Raw genomic sequence first — 15,676 nt, 5'->3', positions numbered from 1 at the left:
GTTCATGCATATTAATTGCGTAGTGACTAATTTCTCCAGCTTGACACTTAGGGCACATGCATTAGTCACCGGTAGGCGGAGCTGCTTATCTCAGTGCTCGAGCCCAAAATCTTCCAGCTCACTCCCTGCAACATGCTGCAATGCTGATGTCTGCTCATGCAATCAGTTTATGAGCTTTAGTAAAACCAGTGTTTCTCTTCCTTACCTTTTAGCTGAATGTGTGTCCCTGCGCAACACAAAGACTGCTGTATCTGCTATTGAATGCCGAATAAATGGAAAGGCACAAAATGCAAAAGGAATTTGGTGTGTTGAAAAGCCACCAAGCTCTGGAATGCTAATTCATTGGCCTTTTGATGTTCTCCCATTTATGGCGCATAAAAGCCTCATTCTGTATTTGGAAAGAGATTTGGAGAGACATCAGTGAGTTAGAAAGAGATGCTCTGTGCCCCGTGTTGTCGCTACATTGGTTCGGTAGCGTGACAGTAGCTTAGCTGTTTTCAGAACAGTGTAGCTTTTCTTGTAGCGAGCTACTTTTTCCAGCAGGCAGCGTTTTAATGTGACGAAAGGGTTTTGATCATGTTGCAGTGAGCTAACTAAGGTATGTAAATATCATTCGATAGGTGTGTATTTTACAAATATTACCACGTTAGATACACTACAGTTCAAGAGTTTGCGGCTGAAATCTTTTAAATGTTTTGATAAAAGTCTGTTATGCTCACCAAAGCTGCATTTATTTGATAGAAAAAAAAAATCAGAAATGCAAGATATAAACTCAGAATTCTGACTTTTTTCTTGTAATTCCAAGTTTACGTTATGTACATTTCGACAATTCTGACTTTTTTCTCAGAGTTTATATCTAGTTGATATTCATTTTCCATGTCTCGTAATTCCAACTTTTTTTTTTTCTCAGAATTGCAAGAAACAAAGTCTGAATTGCACAATATAATCTAGGAAATGGGCTTATAAATAATAATAATTATCATTAATAAAAAAATAAAAAATAAAAAATAAACTAACATTGTGAAATATGGTTCCAATGTAAAATGCAAGTAATTTATTCCTGTGATGAAAAGCTGTATTTTCAGCATCATTACTCCAGTCTTCAGTGTCACATGATCCTTCAGAAATCATTCTAATAATGTCTTTACTGTCACTTTTAAACAATTTAATGCATCTTTGATAAAATTTATTTCGAAAAGCCTAGCTTCAAAGCTACTTTTTGTTCATAGCATCACAGTCTGGCTTTAATGTAGCATAAATATTAACAAATACCATTTTTGGCCCAAAAAGTCACAGAACGTGTTTGGAAATAGCAGCAAATGGGCTAAATGACTGTTTCCTCCATAGCGTAGCCCCAAGCAAATATCGCACTCCATAAACTCACAATCATCATGGATCGGAGGAGGGCATGAACGCAACAGATTGGTGATTACCATTGTGAGGGGCATTAATTAAGGCTAATTAGTATTTGTCATTGTGACAGAACGTATAAGGAGCCGCATTGGTTTGGCATACAGCGACACGGCTCGCTGAGGAAAACGCCGGCGCTCATTAAATGGACTGTAACAGGAGGAGATTACAGGAGGAAGTCCATCATTCACCCCCGTTCGGCACGTTAATGGTATAATCGAGCTCTCGAAGGGACGGAGGCTTAGATATTACAGCTTACATTAAATATGAAATATGACTCTGTCCACCTCAATATGGCCTGTCAAGACCTGATTTTTGTAAGTCTGTCGTGTTAAGTTTGAATAAATGATGTCAAGCACCTGGAGACAAGATCTGAATGATGGAGCTTGATGGAAAGTACTTGTTTTATGTCCACAACAGCACTCGGTTGTAAATGCTCAAGTCATTTTGATAGACTAACTACTAGACCTTCAGACAGGCAGCAGAAATACCGTTGCTTGTGTATTTTGTCTTAATTCGACTACATGAAATCCAGTATTTATATTGGTACTCTCATTTTTGCTTGTTTTCTGATTGTTTTACTTTTTAAATGAGTTACATGTATGGATTTTATTGGTTTACCCTTATTCCAGATTAATGGAAAGAGGCCCCTTCTGCTCGCCAAGGCTGCATTTATTTGATTAAAAACACAGTAAAAACGGTAAAATAGTGAAATGTTTTTTCCAATTTAAAATAACTGTTTTCAATTTGAAAAAGTTGTCAAATGTAATTTATTCCTGTGATGCAAAGATGAATTTTCAGCAGCGATTACTTTGCTGTCGCTTTGATCAATTTAATGTATGCTTTACTGAATATAAATGAATACATACATGCATAGGATTGTTAAAATATATTATGAAAATACATGTTTATTTTTTAATTTTATAACATTATGATGATGTTGAAAACATTTCTTAATATTTGAATTGAAACAGCGATACTTTTTCAGGACGCTTCGATAATTAGACATTTAAAAAGAACAGAATTTACTTTTGTAACATTAAAATGTTTTTATTTTATTTGTACATGTTGAATTATAATGAATACAATTCTCTTGTTGTCATCTGTCTTTATTCTGGCAAACATTGTAGCTATGCATGTTTTTGAGTACACCGTCTGAATAAACAGACCCGACTGCATCACTTGCAAATGGTTGGATTTGGAAAACAAATGGGATTTTGTGTGCAGATTGAACAAAGCCTGATTCTCAGTCTCCGTCTCTGTCTCTGTCTAGGTGGTGTGTGTATCGCACAGTCTCTGAAGATCCCTCGGGAGCCGAGGACTGGGGAATTCGACAAGATCATCCGCCGCCTCCTGGAGACCCCCAACGCCCGGGCCATCATCATGTTCGCAAACGAGGACGATATCAGGTGTCGCCTTTCTGTTCTTGAAAGACATTTCCTGTCTAACTGCTCTCTTAAAGCTCTCCGGCTGAGAGAAACCTCTTATCAGTGCCTTGAGGAAGAAAGGAAAGAGGAAGTAGAAAGGAAGCTGGCTGTGTTCAGAATACAATACTTGCATAATGAATACTGTGTAGTATACAGTATACTTTATACGTAACAAACATAACAACTAAAGCAGCTGAATAAGATAAATATATAAATATTACTCTCTGTGTGTGTGTGTGTGTGTGTGTGTGTGTGTTTTTTTTTAAATCTAAAAATGCACAAAGTTTCCTGTAAGGGGTAGGTTTAGGTGTAAGGTTGGTGTAGAGCAATAGCACATACAGTTTGTACAGTATAAAAACCATTACGCCTATGGAGAGTCCCCATAAACCACAAATACCAACATGTGTGTGTGTGTGTGTTTTAATCTTAATTTTTGGTAGTGTGATCAAATAATGAGTCAACTCATAATTGTCAACTATCAGTTTTATTTTAGTATCACTGAGCGGGTAAGTAAATTGCAATGAAACAAATCAATAAAAAAAAAATATATATTTTATATGCTTGCCAAAAATGGAAAAAGACAACTCAAATCAGTGTTATTTTAGTGAAATGTTATTTTTTTAATAGTTTGAATTAGTTGGTACTTTTAATTATTTAAGTTCTTAAACTAAATGTAAATGATAATATTTGACTTTGTCAACTAGCAGAAATAAAAAAAAATACAGTACACAAACACACACACACACACACACACACACACATATGTATATATCGGGTAACAAAAAATATTTTTATTTTAGTTAAGTATAACCCTGACTCACTTGCATTGCATTGTGGAATGCAGAAAGTTTACTTAAAAAATAAAAAAAACCCAGACATATTAATATAGCAGCATGCTATTCTGAACACAGCCAGTGATATAGAGCGAGGAAGAGGGGAGGAACAGCTACAACAGACTCATTAACGCATTTCTCCTAAAGTGCCGTCCCTCCCAGCAGCCTTTGCTCAGCTCCCGCCTTTATCTCTGTTGCCACCTGTACATCGTCCAACTTTACTGCACCTTCATACAGATGGAAAGCAATTAAAAATGCTGGTTAGGATGTAAAGCGAGGCTCTCTGAGCCTGGAGGGAGGGATGCTCTAATTTCCTCCGCGTCTTCAGATTGCGCCAGTCTTTCCTGAGTGAGTCCCCGAGGTGCTGCTCTGTGTGCTGTGATTTGGCTCTGAACGGACTCTAAAATATTGGCTTTCCTGCCATCTATACATACTGTATGTTTGTTGATAAAACAGCTGCTGAGCAGTACAATATTTATTTATAGGCCCTGGAGGCAAATGCTAAACGGACCTCACACTCAAGTTATGTAGACTTTTATAGTTAAGAAGAAAATCAATGTTAAATGTTGGGCTTATTAACAGATTGACTAAGGGCAGACTAGTTCCCACTGTGAAAATATGCAGAGACCAAAAAAAAAAAAAAATGAAAGCGTGAAAGTGGTTGGTTAATTTTCTCTGAGTTTTATCCTGCTGCACAAATGATTCAATAACTACTGGAAAAATAAGATATATAAAAGATATTTATTTCATGATTAAAGACATTATCAATCATAATTATTTTACTTGAATTAAACTTAACTAAAGTTAAAATACTAACAGAAAATACTAATTTGAAATATAAAGTATAATAATATTACAGGAATGCAAAAATAACATTGATTCGAGTTGTCAAATGTTTTTTCCAAGCATATAAAATATTATTTTAATTTGTTTTTAATCAAATTAATTAATTATTTTTATTTGTTAATTACAATGTACAATGTATGTAAAAATAGGGTGAATTTAAATTTAATTTAGTTATTTATTAAAAAATAAAATAAAATTTGACAATAACAATGTACTAAAATAACTAAATGGAAAATTAATTAAAACTATAAAGACATTCTTAAAACATAACTAATCAAAATTACAGCAACAAAAAACTAAAACTTTAACTAAAATTAAAATATAAACTGAAAATGCTAATTAAATTAATTACATTTAATTACTTATTAATTTAACTAATAAAATGTATGTATATACAGTAGTATCTCAATTATGTGATCCAACTGATGAAATAATTGATCAAATATTCTATAATACAGTATAACCTGAATTAAAAAAACAACTAAAAATGATAAAACACACCAGAATTACTAGAACTTTAACTACAATTAAAATAAAATTAAAATTAATTATCTCTCTTTCTCTCTATGAAACAAAATAATATATATATATTAGAATAACTACAATAAAAAAATCATTAACAAATGATAAGCTGAATGTCTTTCTTGAATAATTGTTTGATCCGACTACAAACCCCCAAAAACAAGACCTTTGGGTACTGTATATATTCAATTGAATTTACTCTAATTTTACCCTAAAAAATAACCATTTTTGTATCATATATAGATTTTTATTTGATAGATGATAAGCATTTACTTTGTCGCTGAATCAGACCTTTCCATTACACATTGGTTTCCACAATTTCATGTTGTGGATGTGGCCTTCAGAGACAAAATGGTTGGACATAATCCTCAGTTAATTCGCTCTTTCCAGTCGCTTCTCTTGTCATGTTTGACAGTGACATGTGCTAGCAGCTTGACAGTGCTCCTGTCCTCTCTCTCAAATCCCTCTCTATAAAATATATATACAATACATGAGTGAGAAGCAGACAGCTGGACAGGACTTTCTCAAGGCTGACCATTGAAATCCCAGCTTTAGATCTCCAGGGCTCATCCGAGGATAGAGAGTGTGTTTTTATTTGAATATCAGTCATTGAGTTACAGTAAACAGATGCCAGCAGCTCCTGACGTACATTTATCTGAACCACAGATAAGATACGGCGCAGCGTCAGGCGTGAGAAATGGATGTGCTGGCGCTGTGTTCTGTTGTTTGAAGCTGATGTATCATTGTTTATGTCTGCAGACGAGTGCTGGATGCTGCCAAGAGGAGCAACCAGACAGGTCATTTCCTGTGGGTGGGGTCTGACAGCTGGGGCTCCAAGATCTCACCAGTCATTCAGCAGGAGCGAGTGGCAGAAGGAGCCATTACCATTCTGCCCAAACGCGCCACGGTGGAGGGTACGTACATGTGAAAACATGTAACTGACCAAAGCACTCCTGTTCAAAAATCTAGCGTTGGTAAGATTGTCTTTAAAGACTTTTTTGCTCACCAAGGCTGCATTTATTTGCTCAAAATACAGTAAAAACAGGGAAAGGTGAAATATTATTGCAGTTCAAGGTTTGAATATGTTTTAAAATGTAATCAATTCCTGTGATGCAAAGCTGAATTTGTGCATCATTACTCCAGTCTTCAGTGTCACATGATCCATCAGAAATCAGAATAACTTTATAAATGCCTTTACTGTCATTTTGGATAATACAACCTTGCTGAATAAAAAAAAAAAAAAAAATTCTTATTAAAAAATAAATAAATAAAAAATCTTACCGACCCTGAACATTTGAACAGTAGTGAAAATATCTGGAAATTTTAATGATCACCAAACTAAGAAATAAAGCCTTAAGTTATGGTAAGTCAAACAAATTGCATATTTCTTTCTAGTTATGAAAAACTTGTTTGAAAAAAAAAAGAAAAAAAGTTTTTAATTTAACTCTAAATTTTTTAAGCAGTTAATTTGTGAGTGCAATATCTGTAAAATGAGTTTCCAGTAATCACACACAACTGGATAAATTATAAAAAGGCATGGTAAGTCATAAAGTTATTTTATTTTATATATTTTTATTTTATTTCTATGTAATTCATGTATACTGGACAAATATCTTACAGTCATCTCAATATCAAAAAGTGGCTCAGTATACATAAATTCACCCTATTATACCGCTATTACATGATGTTTTATTAAAGTTTGGGAGGAGCACATTCAGATAATTAACCTAATTAACACGAGAGGAGCACAATCAGTAATCAACCCAGTTAACAAGATAAGAGGCGTGTATATTTACACAGCAGACTTACCTCTGTTCATTGACAGTTTTCCAGCATCCCTCCGTCATGGGACGTTAGGACTATTCCTGTCCTAACCTGGGGGGGGGGGTACTCTGGGTTCGGGCCAAAATTCTGAGCTCGGAGCCCTCCCCTCAGATAGCACGCCAAATACACATGAACTTTATTCTATTTATTATATGCAAGTGTGAACTCGTGAAATGAAGTTCATTTAGGTTCCTGTTTAGAAGTCAACAATCATAGCAAACTGATTCACCAGATTCTCACAGTGGCGTTCCGTCCTTATAAGCTGCGAATGCGCCGCATACCAGGCCGTCTGAGAGAATGAGTTCACGGGCTAATGAATATAAACATGATTATAAGTTGATCTCTTGTCATTTGAGATGTGACTTAAAGCTTAATAAAGTGTTGGGAATAAGTATTTAAAATTATTTATTTTTAAACAATGGTCATTTTCTGTAAATCTACATCAGTGAGACAGTGACGGAAGCTTCCGGGTAAGCGGGTTCTCCGCAGCTGTGGCGCCTCCGCTCTGTGGCTATGACTCTCAGGATTGTAGCGCGTTCTCAGTGTTTTGCTGGTATGCGCTGATTTCATGCGCGAGGTAAGCTGTCCGCGAAGCGCTTGCCCAGATGGAAAAATGCGCTTTTGCTGCCAGATCTCCATTGCCGAAAATTACATTGTGTTTGATGCAAAACTAACCCGACGAAATCATATGAAAAAAAAATAAAAATAAAAATCATAACTGTATATTTTCATGCTTTCTCAAGCAAAGCAAATTTTGAAAGTCCATTAAAAACATATCTGGTCATAGACAAGGTTGATGGCGTTATTGTCAACATGCCTAAGTAGTAAATAAATAAAAAAAAGTTTATAAAAATGTATACAAAATTTGAAATAATAACAAACATCAGGAAAAAATAGGAAACAATACCTTTGTTTTCCGTATACTTGTGTCGCTTACAGTTAAAGTCCTTCTGTGATTTTATTGTTGTTTGCAATGTTACTTGGCAATATTTTAAATATATTATTATTATTATTATTATTTTATTATTATTTATTTTATTTTAATTTTTTTGTATTTTGCATGGTCTATTATTGTCATCCGGGTGGGAGTTTTAACTCCTATTCACTGGGAATAAAAAATAAATGGAAAAAAAAAAGATACATTCAGTTGATGCAGAGACATAGACCGGGGAAATCCCCCATCCAGTGTTGCCAATTTGGGGATTTTGTCACCAAATTTAGCTACTTTCTCATTGTTGCTGCGACGTTTATTGATTTTTTGCGACAAGGAGCTATTTTAGCTATATTTAAATACAAATAGCAATTTTTTTTTTGGAGATTTTTTTTTTTACTTGGCTACACCTTGCCGTAGGCCCGTGACCTCCCACATTTACTCTCAATCATGCCAATGAGTCTGTGCACAGTGTGCAGTGAACACACATCAGTACACCTGCCATTCAGATATGATGACACGCACCACCATTTCATTATAAGCTTCAAGATGGCGGAGAACAAATATGAAAAATTATGATTACATCAGGGCACCAACTACTCAGTGCATGAACATCTTGTTTTAACCACAGACACAAATGTTATACCACAATTCATGCACAATCATGTCAACCAGATACTGAGAGACAGTGCATCATCGTGTCATGTGTGTTGGGATGCAGTATTTTGCACTTTGCAGTATAAAACACATGCAAATAGAAAAAGCACCAGCAAATCAAGAACATATCTTCATCAATTTGACAGCAGGTGCTGCAAATGCTCACAACATAACCAAATAAAGAATTGTATTTGCATTTCTTGTGTTGTGAGCATTTGCAGCGTATGTGTTGTCAAATTGATGAAGTTGTTTTCTTAATATGCAGGTGTTTTTTTGAGCTCTCTCGGTCACCGTATAATAGAGTGTGTTGACTGAAATAAGTTTGTATGAATAAAGGTTTTGTTTTTGGAGAATCATAATATCTCTTATCTGTTGTATTTGAGCAGGAAAGGGATGCAATTTGGTGACACATGAAACAAATGCCCAACATTGTGTGTCTTTACATCATTTCCATCATGTGCTTGCAGATCACAGGAAGAATTTACTGATTTAAATGTGCCGTGCAGAGTTACAAGAAAGCATTTCCTAAATTTCACTTCAGAATTTTTTATACTTTTGTTATATTTTTTATACTGTCATTGTAAAGTATATATTTACTTTCCTTTACCAATTTTACCTGTATTTACTTTCTTTTCATATTTGGCGACTTTTTGTGAAAAATGGAGACTTTTGTGGGTGGTTCTAGAGATTTTCTGAGGGAGGGGTTCCTTAATCTTAGCACTCAGCATACCCGGTTAAAAAAGTCACCGCTCGCCACTGGATTCTCATAGACTTGCATTGCAGTTTAGGAGTTCAGTTAGCGTGCATCTCATCTTCTCTAGATTGCATTGCTCAGACTTATTGGAGATATTTATTCTTGCTCTCCAGTGGTGTCTCACAAGCACTGCGAACAATTGGCATCATGGTGTGACACTTAATACCATATCCATATAGCGCCAAGCGCATCCGAGCCTCCTTCTGGTCGTTGTCTGCACTCAAGTAATCATAGCGCTGTCCCTCAAGCGCCGGCTCTTAGGCCTGCAGGCACCAGCTCGGGAATAGACCCACCAATTAGAGCACTTTTGTCAGAACACATTGTATAATTGTGTCTGTGGGGACAGGGATTAGACACAGACATCCAGACAGGAATACCACCGAGGATTTGCGCATGCTCTGCCACTTCACTGACACAAATGTGTGTCATTCTTTCAGATGCTTATCTTCTTCTTTTCTTCACCTCTCTCTCCTCAGCGTTCGATCGCTACTTCCGGAGCCGCTCGCTCTCCAACAACAGAAGAAACGTGTGGTTTGCTGAGTTCTGGGAGGAGAACTTTGGATGCAAGCTGGGGATGCATGGAAAGCGGCCAGGAAGCCTTAAAAAGTGTACTGGTAAGATTTGCTTGCGTTCGATCTATTATTCTGTCCATTTTGCTGTGTTCACCAATTCATATTTAAAAGGGTTGTTGGTTTTAAATGAATATTTCACCCAGCAATGAAAATTTGCTGAAAATGTACTCACCCTCAAGCAGTCTAAGATGTAGATGAGTTTGTTTCTCCACCAGATTTGGAGAAATGTAGAATTACATCACTTGCTCACCAATGGATGCTCTGCAGTGAATGGGTGCCGTCAGAATGAGAGTCCAGTCAGCTGATAAAAACATCATCATAATCCACAAGTAATCCACACCACTCCAGTCCAGCAATTAATGTCTTTTGAAGTGAAAAGCTGTGTGTTTGTAAGAAACAAATCCATCATTATCTTTAAATCATTGCTTCTGGCTAAAATATGAGTCCTTTATCCATAATATTGCTTTCTGCAGTGAAATAGTTGTCTTGTCTGAATCAGGAGGGACATCTGTACAGATCAAGCAGTGAAAACAGTCCAAAGTTCTAAACAAATATGTTGGTGGATTTTGATATGAAAGAATATGAGAGAGGGTGGACTTTTTTCTTGGAGGAAGCGTTATTATGGACTATGAACTTGCATTTTAACAAGAAGAAATGGTTTGTTTCTTACAAGCATGCAGCTTTTTATGTTACAAGATGTTAATTGATGCACTGGAGTTGAGTGGAATACTTGAGGTGGAATACTTGAATACTTGTGATGTTTTTATCAGCTGTTTTGACTCTCATTCTGACGGCACCCATTCACTGCAGAGGATCCATTGGTGAGCAAGTATGCTAAACTTCTCCAAATCTCCATGAAGAAACAAACTCATCTGCTGTACATCTTGGATGGCCTGAGGGTGAGTACATTATCTGCAAATGTTCATTTTAGTGTGAACTATTCATTTAAAAGGAAAATGCAACAAAAGCGAAAAGGTCTAAGAGCGTTGCTTTGTATGGACAGGAAGTGACATGTCTGTGTGAGGCTGTCAGGTGCCACAGCTTGAGCAGTCAATGCAAACAAAGTGTGTTCCCGCCGTAAGCCTTTAGACAGACGGCTGGGTGACATTTGGACCGTTTCCAGTGTCTGACTTCATTGCACCCTTCTTTCCTCTCTCCTGTCTTATAAGAGGCCACATGTAACAGTCTAGGGGGCCGTTCACACAGAACACACTCTTGCGTTAAAAACGGCTAGACAGAACACAACATAATTTAACAGAAGGCATGTTTATGGGTACATTAACTCTCGTTCCACACAGTTGTGTTAGTTATTCTGACATAGTTATAACTTGTTTGGTAAAGTTGGAAAAGTAAACATTCGATAGACTCAAGATATCTGACCCTCCTCCAGATTCATCTGATTGGTCCATTAATTTACAACTGGCATTTTTTTTTTTCATCGAGCTGTTTTTAACCATGTCCTTCTGCTTCATGTTTACATCATAATCTAATATTAAAGGGGTCATCGGATGCCTATTTTACACAAGTTGATATGATTCTTTAGGGTCTTAATTAAAAGTCTATAACATACTTTGGTTAAAATTTCTCAATGGTAGTGTAAAAAACACCTTTTTTTACCATGTCAAAATCAGCTCTGTTTTCAGCAAGCCGTTTTTTAGTTCATGTTGCTTTAAATGCTAATGAGCTCTGCTGACCCCAGCCCTCTCTTCCGTGGGGTGACGAGCAGTACTGTTTACTTTAGCCGCAAAACTGGCTAACTAGTACATTATTAGGAAAAGCGATTTGCAAAGATTCATAAAAACCCTTATACTCACTTCTTCTGTAGGTGAGGCTGGATCACGAATGATTTGTGCAAACATAGACGCATTTAGGCAGATTGGGGATTGGCGCATTCACTTCAAAGCAGAAGTAACGTTAATCCTCTGCGTCTTCAGCGGCTCAGATGTCGGGAGTAAATGACGACTGCTATATTCATTATTACATCCAACAACTAAACACTTCAATCGCTTAATCTGAGACATTCTTGAATTCCCCTGCACCGGAGCCGACACAGTGGCAGATAGCTCTCAGCTCACTCAGCATATCTTATGCAATAGCTAACATATGCAAACAATGAGCAATACTTTTACAGCATTTATTAATCTTAGTTAATGTTAATTTGTTTATATACCTTTTTGTGTGTAATTCAGTATCACTTCATATATTACGAATGAAGATGAATTAACAATGAACAACAGCATATTTTTAATTAAATTAATGTAGATTAACAAATGCTATAAAAAAATGTTGTTTATTTTTAAATAATGATACATTAACATGCATTTTAATGAATTAACCTTTATTGAAAAAGTGTTACCAAAATAATTTCTGTATTGGTTGTCAAACCCTAAATGAAAATAAAAAGAACTAGTATTAGTGTTTAAAAAATAATATAATAAAATAATATGGGCTGATCTCTACATTTGGTATGATACAGTTTGCCGGGGCAATGTTGTAACAACAATAGGGAACCAATCTGTTGTCAGCCTGGAGCTGCCTGTCGACACACACACACACACAAACGCTGGTCAGATGGAGAGGAAGCTCAGTGTGTGTCGTGAGTCACTGCGCTAATTTGAGGGCAGCACAGAGCGCGTGACACAGAGAAGATCTCGTCTACCTGAGTGCGTCACTGCGCATGAGAGACCGCTACAGTCCTCCAACCTCACCCAACAAAATGAACCCAGACAAACCAGGGTCAGACTAACAAAGTGACCATGACTGTGTCGGTCAACAGAGCCTGAATATCCACCTTGAGCTGCAACATTAGAATTCAGATAACACAGCCGTCTGCTGAGGTGCATGGCAGCAGATTTTAAGGGAATAGTTCACCAAAAATCAAAATTTGCTGAAAATTTACTCACTCTGACACCATCCAGGATGTAGATGAGTTTGTTTCTTCATCTGATTTGGAGAAATGTAGCTTTACATCACTTGCTCACCAATGGATGCTCTGCAGTGAATGGGTGCCGTCAGAATGAGAGTCCAGTCAGCTGATAAAAACATCACAATAATCCACTAGTAATCCACACCACTCCAGTCCATCAGTTAACATCTTGAGAAAAGCGGCGTGTTTGTAAGAAACAAATCCATCAAGACATTTTTAACGTCAAACTGTTGCTTTCTGTTAAAATACAAGACCTCTATCCATATTGCTTTCTCCAATGAAACACTCTGAATAAAGAAAGAGATATGCACAGATCAAGCATCGTTTACAAGCAAAAATTGTTCAAAACATTTTTGGATTTTGAGAGGACAAAAAGGGATGGATTTTTTTCACTGGAGGAAGCATTATTATGGATTATGGACATATTCTAGCTGTTGAATTGTTTGTATAACAGTCTATTTCAAGGTTTACATCCTTAACCTTTTTTTTTTTGTTCATGGCTGAATTCTGCATAGGCAATGATATGTAAATGTGAGTGTTAATATGTTAATAAACTGATGTTTGTGCAGCTTAGTTGTAGATGGAGCTGCAATGCTAACATAAGATTATCTCTACACTGCACATCAAACCTTTATTGTATCAAATGAGCAGGAAAATCCACAATACGACTGACTATATAATACAAAAAGAAATAACAAACCCAGAGCAGAGCTGCTATTAAATCTACAATATAGAGGAGAATGAAATTTGCTGTTGAGCAGTAAGAAAGCCATTGTGAGTGACACAGGATTTTAATGTCTCTGTGAATGTGCACTTAGAAAAGTGCAGTAGGGGGAATGAACGCAACCCTCGGCTTTTATATTAGGAAACTTCCTCCACTTCTGATAGAATGTGCTTGACATAATGAACATAATTATACATCACGCACACTGCCACCACTCACATTTTGTGACGTCTCAGTCATTCGCAGTATGAGTTGTTTTTCACACCCGAAACACAATAACGGCACCATCAGGAAAGCGGAAAACTTCATCACACTGTTTCTTCAAACACACGAGCAAATCATCACACCCAAGTCCTCATGAAAGCTGCACACTCTTTTAGCAACTTAGTTGTAGCAGATAAATATGGAAGCTTGTTTCTTCCACAGGATAAAAAATAAAGGTGACTGTGACTTTTTATCTCACACTTCTGACTTTTCCCCCCAAAATTCTGTTTTCGTCTTACAAATCTGACTTGTTTTTCTCAAAATTGTGTGTTTATATCTTGCAATTACGAACCAATTCTGCATTTTTTTCTAGAATTGTGAGTTTACATTTAGCAATTCTGACTTTTTTCTTTACATCTTGCAATTTAGATTTTTTTCTTTCTCACAATTGACTTTCTTTCTTATAATTCTAAGTTTACATCTCGCAATTGACTTTCTTCTCTGAATTCTCTGAGTTTAACTCTAGCAATTTGTACTTTTTTTCGTTTAATTTCATAACTTTGACTTCCACTTACAGTTCTTACTTTTTAAAAAATTCTGAGTGTAAATCTCACAATTGTTTTTTCCCCCTCAGAATTCAGAATTTAAATTTCAAAATTCAGATTTTTTCCCCCTCAGAATTCTGTTTACATCCCACAATTCCGAGAAAAAAAGTCAGATTTGTAAGATGTGGCAATTCTCTAAATTCTGAGTTTAACTCTCACAAACCAGACTTTTTTTCTTATAATTCTGAGTTTACATGTCACAGTTATTACTTTTTTAAAGAATTATGAGTTTAAATCCCACAATTCAGATTTGTTTTCCTCAGAATTGAAAAATAAGTCACTATTCTCTGAATTCTTAATTAAACTCTGGAAATTTTGACTTTATCACAATTATTTATTTTTTCTGAATTTAAATCTCGCAATTGTTTTTTTTTTTCTCTGATTTCTGAGTTTAACTCTCGCAATTATGACTTTTTTTCTTGGAAAACTGAGTTTACATCTCACAATTCTGAGAGAAAAAAAAGTTACAATAGGGGAAAAATTCAGAAGATAAGTCACAATTCATTTTTCCCCTCCTCTTAAAGTGCCCCTATTATGCCTTTTCGAATATTACCTTTCATGCAGTGTGTCATGTAGCTGTATGTGAACATAAACTATCTGCAAAGTTGTGAAGCTGACAGTGCACGATAAATAAAGTTATTGTCTATCAAAATAAAAAAAATAAAAAGTGTCGGCTCACAATCGCCTAATTGAGTCGTAAGGAATTCGAATCTTATTCTGTTACGGCTGTATGTCACGAAGTAATACATTTGCATAGTGTCCGCCCACGTTCTCGCGAACAACTTGCCCGTCCACAAACACAGTAAAATTTCTGTGTGGTTAACATCATGTCAAGAAGACACTGTATCCTACGCTTTGAGAGTAAATTTGTTTTATCTCATCTTATATCACAAACTTGACACTTACCACTGAGAAACGTCCTGCTCCTGCTCTTGTCGATCAGCCACTTCAACCGTTTCATCATCAGAATCCGGCTTGAATTGTTAAGTTACAATAGATATCTTAATATACATCTTTTCTATGTATTGACAAGTCTCCAGTCATTCCGTTATGGCAATGGACATTCCGTTTCCGATACTCGTTGTACACGGTAGACCAATCACAAAGGACAGCGCCATCTGACCAATCACAGCAGTGAGGGCTCACGGAAAGGAGGGGTTTAGAGAGACTGATTATTTGAACTGCTTCGCACGAGTTGTTTACGAATCATTTAGAAATTAAGTAAAATTAAATTGATTTTTTGAGAAAACTAAAGTGTTTTTTGACCTTGGATGCATGTAAACCTGTTTTAGGAGACTCATAAAACAATATTAGCAACCTTAAAAATGGCATAATAGGGGCACTTTAAATGTTGTTGTATTGTGTTATAGTACTGTTGTCACAGTATAGGCCAGACTCAATGTGAGTGGTGAAGAGATATGTTTATTTAAGACAGAGGTCA

The 15,676-nt window shown here is 36.1% G+C and overlaps 1 protein-coding gene across 3 annotated transcripts in view; it reads left to right on the top strand.

Annotated features, from left to right (window-relative positions):
• The window catches only part of grm8a (glutamate receptor, metabotropic 8a), a 207,299-nt gene that overhangs the window by 126,210 nt on the left and 65,413 nt on the right, over window positions 1-15,676 (top strand). For all 3 annotated transcript variants that reach the window (XM_058773694.1, XM_058773695.1, XM_058773696.1), the window contains 3 exons: window positions 2,684-2,819; window positions 5,798-5,952; window positions 9,681-9,818. In XM_058773694.1, coding sequence (XP_058629677.1) covers window positions 2,684-2,819; window positions 5,798-5,952; window positions 9,681-9,818 — 429 coding nt within the window. The remainder of the gene's footprint in view (window positions 1-2,683; window positions 2,820-5,797; window positions 5,953-9,680; window positions 9,819-15,676) is intronic.

Source organism: Onychostoma macrolepis, chromosome 04 (assembly GCF_012432095.1).
Source record: "Onychostoma macrolepis isolate SWU-2019 chromosome 04, ASM1243209v1, whole genome shotgun sequence".
Lineage (NCBI taxonomy): Eukaryota > Metazoa > Chordata > Actinopteri > Cypriniformes > Cyprinidae > Onychostoma > Onychostoma macrolepis.
This window is presented reverse-complemented; position numbering and strand designations above follow the sequence as displayed.